This window comes from Salvelinus sp. IW2-2015, linkage group LG13 (assembly GCF_002910315.2).
Source record: "Salvelinus sp. IW2-2015 linkage group LG13, ASM291031v2, whole genome shotgun sequence".
In the NCBI taxonomy this organism is placed as follows: Eukaryota; Metazoa; Chordata; class Actinopteri; order Salmoniformes; family Salmonidae; genus Salvelinus; species Salvelinus sp. IW2-2015.
Window position 1 is genome coordinate 46296287 of NC_036853.1, and position 5318 is coordinate 46301604.

A 5318-nucleotide genomic window follows, 5' to 3' on the forward strand; every position below is an offset into this window, starting at 1 on the left:
GCCTCCCTCCACAACACCCTGATGAGGAATAGCATCTTCCAGCTCATGATCCACACACTGGACCCCCTCAGTGAGGGTGAGGGACTGGGGGGTAAAACAACGGGTTTTTTGTCACACCTTCAATATAGACACACTTCCAATATTTATATTTGATGTATTTGTTTTAATATGTTTCTGTATTAGACATGTTTTCATAATTTCTCATTAATGGAAACAAAATAAAATATGTGTAATGTTTTATGTTTCCATTAGCGGGGAATCCGTAGCTAGGTTCATATCGTTGGGGTTCATCACTGACTCTCTGTAGCAATGATTGTGTTTCAGGGCGATTCAAAGAGAAGGCATCCATTCTTCACAAGATGGCCAAACAGAAATGTCAAGGTGGTGGGGACGGGGAAAAACCCAACGGTGTCGCAGGTGAGCTTTACATTTTAAATGTACGTAAATGTTAAATATGTTAAAATACTTTATACGTGTTATATACTATATTATAATCTGGGTGGTTCCAGCCCTGAATGCTGATTGGCTGAAAGCCGTGGTATATGAGATCGTATACCACAGGTATGACAAAACATATATTTTTACTGTTCTAACTACATTTGTAACCAGTTTATAATATCAATAAGGCACCTCTGGTGTTTGTGGTATATTTGCTTAAGAACAGCCCTTAGCCGTGGTATATTGGCCATATACCACACCGCCTTATTGCTTAAATATACTGTATATACATAATATATATTGCATTACATCCTCCAGTGCCTCTCACTGTCTCTCCTTCAAGTCTAACTCCTGGCCTTTCTCTCTATTTCTGTCTCTCTACGCAGACAAAAGCATCCCCAACAGTTCCAACGTGACAGTGGAAGTCACTTCGCCTGCGAATGGCGACATAGGACCGGTAGGCTTTGTCTACTAAATACCTCCAAAATCAGTGATGATGTTTAAGAGAGTAACTGACACACACTGGATAAAGGAGTTCTGTTTCAATCAAATATGTTTTATAGCCTTGGTATTCCTGTCACTGTTTCTCTCTAACCCCCTACCCCTCTCTGTTTGGTAGGCTGAGGAGGAGGAGGAGGAAGATGAGGACGCTCCTCTGAGTTTGGAGTGGCCGGAGACGAACCGCAAACGAATAACGTATCTCCTTATCCTCCCCATCGTCTTCCCTTTGTGGCTCTCTCTGCCGGATGTCAGGAGAGAGGTAAGTGGAGCTGCTATACTCCTCAGACTACATTAACATTTGCGGTGTAGCTATGATTGATTGATTGATTGGTAGGTAGGTTGTTTGGTTGATTGATTTGTGAAAATCTATGACGCTGACGCTTCAAAAGGACATTGAAAGTTTTCATGAAACCTTTTTTTTTTTTTTTCAGACTTCCGCGAAGTTCTTCCCCATAACCTTCATTGGTTCAATCTGTTGGATTGCTGCCTTCTCCTACCTCATGGTGTGGTGGGCTCATCAGGTAAGCCCCTCCCTGACACCTGTCACTCTCATTCTGAGCCAATCAAAACATAGGGTTTGTTTTTATCGTTTCGACTCCTGATACAGGACAGGGTTGCGTTCAGGAGGGCCCAAAGTAAAACGTTGTGGAACGTTGCAGGTTGAAATGCCATGAATAGAGCCGGCTTGATTCTTTACTCTAGAATTGAGATGACAGTTATATGGCCCAAAAATGTGTCAATCATTACATCACCTCACCTATGGTCTTTTGATTATGGTGGAAGCATATCAGTCTGTGTGTGACCACGACACATAATCCTAACAGCTAAGCAACTACTTCCAGTTGTACCTACTAGCTCCCCCGTCAGATCAACGTTAACCTCGACTATAGAACAAGAGCCAACCAATCCAAATAAGATCCAGTCATTCGATTGAGTTTCAACCGTGTCTATTGCCAGACGTCATAACGCCAAATCGGATTCTTCGTCTTTGTTTGAACAATGTAGTTAACCCATTTTTACTCTCAGGTTGGAGAGACCTTCTGGATTACAGAGGAGATCATGGGATTGACCATATTAGCAGCTGGTACCTCAATCCCTGATCTAATCACCAGTGTCATTGTAGCACGGAAAGGCCTTGGTGACATGGCTGTGTCCAGCTCTGTAGGCTCCAACATATTTGACATCACCGTGGGGTAAGTCGGTCTAAAAGCACATTTAAAATGCTCCAACTCCTGTTTGCATGAATGAGTCATCTTTTGATGTTTTCTCGGGCAAGCGCTATCGCTCCACATTTGCAATGTTACAGTAGTTTTGCACAGATCTATGCTCTTTTGAATGATGAAAATGTCAACCTAGAAAGTCAAAGGATCAACTGTAACTATGTTTTCACTTTACCACCGTATAGTCTACTCTAGACGGTAACGGTACATGTGATTTCTATGTTTCTCCGTCTACCCTTCCAGCCTGCCGTTCCCTTGGCTCATCTACGGCCTAATCAATGACTTCAAGGCGGTGCAGGTGAGCAGCAACGGCCTGTTCTGCGCCATCGTGCTCCTCTTCCTCATGTTGCTCTTCGTCATCATCTCCATCGCCTCCTGCAAGTGGAGGATGAGCAAGTCGCTGGGAGGCCTCATGTTTTTACTATACATCTTCTTCCTGGTAACCAGCGTCATGCTGGAAGACAAGATCATAGTGTGTCCCATCTCCGTCTGAAGGCCCCTCTTCAACCCCAAACCCCCTGGAAACACAAACACACACATACAGCACACACAATCATATAATCCTCCGGTTGTCAATGGGGGCTTCCGTTGTGAGGAGCAGTAGAAAACGAGCCTGGCGTGATTGATTGATTTCAAATGTCCGAGCACAACCTGCAGATTATAATTTGCGAACTTTGAGCAGGGCAGACGGACCTATCGATTCACGATCGATTCACGATGCTACTGCCCAACGGGGTGGGTTTCTCTCCACGTCACATGACCACATCCGAGAGCTTCCGTTGGTTTAAATCCGTCGTTGGCTGACAAACAGGCGATTTTAATCACACCTATGATGGAGAGTAGGGGACCATGTCTGGTTACTCCAATCCAGAGGACTATGTGATATGATTAGAGAATATATTTGAATTAGTCAGGTATCAACTGTCAATCGGGCTCAAAAACGTTGACGGGCTGTATGAAGTGGAGCTCTGGAAAAGGTCCGGCATTGTCGTAAGCAGAAAGTGGAACCTGCCAGAGAAGTGTCTGAAGATTGCACGGCTGAAGCGGAAGTGTTTTTCTTGATTTTTGTAAATTAGTTTTCAGATGTATTTATATTACAAATGGTTAATTGCAAAATCCAGAAGGTTTTTGTTCTCAAATCAAAATCAAAAATTTGTACAGTTCTGATTTGGTTTATAACTGGTACATGGTTGTATGAACTTGCAAAGTTTGGAAAAAGGTTCAAGTGTATATGAAGAGAAAATGATAGTAATATGACGAGGGTGGTTTTGTTAAGTAAATATAATATAGTAAATCTAATGTTAATTTATCTTCTGTTTCTTAACCCCAACCCATATTTTTTCCAACTTGTTTGACACTTAATATTAAGGTGAATCCAGTTGAGCAAATCTACTGTACCTAATGCTACAACATGTTTACGGTTGAAAACGTAACAATACCATTTTTTTCGGTAAAAGTACTTCCACTTATTCTATATGCAAATCAGTTGTGGAACATGACAAATGTGAATAGCTAAAATGGTCGACAGGTGTGAAATTCGGCACACCGTATGATGTAGGCACACACTATATTAAATCACTTTCGGTGTACAACAACCCCTTTCAATCAAATGTATTTATAAAGCCCTTTTTACATCAGCAGATGTCACAAGGTGCTATACAGAAACCCAGACTAAAACCCCAAACAYTGCAGATGTAGAAGCAGATGTGAAGTGTAAAAACATCTAAAGAGGGGTTGTGAACTCTGTACAAATGATCATTTTCCCATGTTTGATACAGTTTGTATGCTTCAGAATCATCTAAATCATCTAAATATTTATTTTTTTATACGTTATTTGTTTGCTTGTTTTCTCTGTATAATACAGCAAACAGTAACATGTATATCTGAATAACATCCAGGTTTTTTTTCCACTTGTGATCAACTGAACAGAATAGGGGTTGAAGATTTTATATTGACCAAAGCAAAATAGCATGTGAATGATATTATCCGGTAATCAATAGTTCTACTCTGTAAAAAAATCTATATGTTTCTTCTCCTTTATAAGATCGATCATAAAAAATGTCCAAACTATTTAGTTGCTGCAGAATTGTTACCTTGCCAATGCTGTACGGTGCTTACACTTTGACTGGCAATGGCAAAACATATCACTGGGATATACTATATGTGATTTTTAACAATAATAATTGAACCATCCGAAACTGAATAGGCAAAATAAATGAGCTACTATATTCACAACTAAAATAATGGATTATCTTAGTTGAAAGATATTCCATTTATTACTGTATCCCCCTTCACTTTTTGTTAATTTCTCTAAGCCAATTTCCTCATTGTCAATTTGTTTTCTCTCGTGTATGCACTTTGTATGCATACAAACAGTTTGTAAACTMTAAAGTAAACTCAAAGTAGGATCATTCCATCTTATATTCAGACCAATATTGCTTCCACTACTTTAGGGTTCAATGTTGATATCTACAGAACACTGTTAGATGACAGATAACATCTTAACTTTAGACAGCCACATTAAAYTAAAGCACTTTCATATCTAGAGTGTGCAATTTGTTGATATTTTTTTCAATGGATCTTATGTGTGTGTAACATTTAATGTATGGATGAGCAGGAYGGAAAAACTGTCAATATGCAGAACTATATGGATGGCGTGGAAGTGTATCATAATACAYAACAAACAATGAATGGCAATGCTTTTATATTTCTGTTACAAACCATATATTTAAGTATGAATCATGTATATGAATCATAATCATGTATACTTGAATCATGTATAATATTGTAAAAATCATATCAGTCATTCTGTAAAAAATGTCATATGATAATAAATGAAACTTTGTTTGAAATGTAGGTGTCAATTGCTTTATTTCAGAATCAAATCACCCAAAACTAACCAGTCAAAACTACCCAGTAAATGTTGTCCTCTATAATATACAAAGATTCATTATTGGGTGCAATGGTGAATACATTATGGATTTGGTTACAAACACCTGCTCTTTCTATTACAAACTGACCAGGTGAAAGCTATGATCTCTTATTGATGTCACTTGTTAAATCCACTTCAATCAGTGTAGATGAAGGGGAGGAGACATGTTAAATCATTTTTAAGCCTTGAGACAATTGAGACATGGATTGTGTATGTGCGCCATTCAG

General features: G+C 39.3%; 1 protein-coding gene across 1 annotated transcript in view; it reads left to right on the forward strand.

The window, feature by feature from the left end:
• LOC111971616 (sodium/potassium/calcium exchanger 2) overlaps nucleotides 1-5020 on the forward strand; it is an 18798-nt gene extending 13778 nt beyond the window's left edge. Inside the window, exons 6-12 of the mRNA XM_070446312.1 lie at nucleotides 1-91; nucleotides 325-417; nucleotides 825-895; nucleotides 1058-1198; nucleotides 1371-1460; nucleotides 1966-2132; nucleotides 2403-5020. Coding sequence (XP_070302413.1) covers nucleotides 1-91; nucleotides 325-417; nucleotides 825-895; nucleotides 1058-1198; nucleotides 1371-1460; nucleotides 1966-2132; nucleotides 2403-2652 — 903 coding nt within the window. The 3' untranslated portion in view covers nucleotides 2653-5020. The remainder of the gene's footprint in view (nucleotides 92-324; nucleotides 418-824; nucleotides 896-1057; nucleotides 1199-1370; nucleotides 1461-1965; nucleotides 2133-2402) is intronic.
• Nucleotides 5021-5318: the final 298 nt, after the last annotated feature.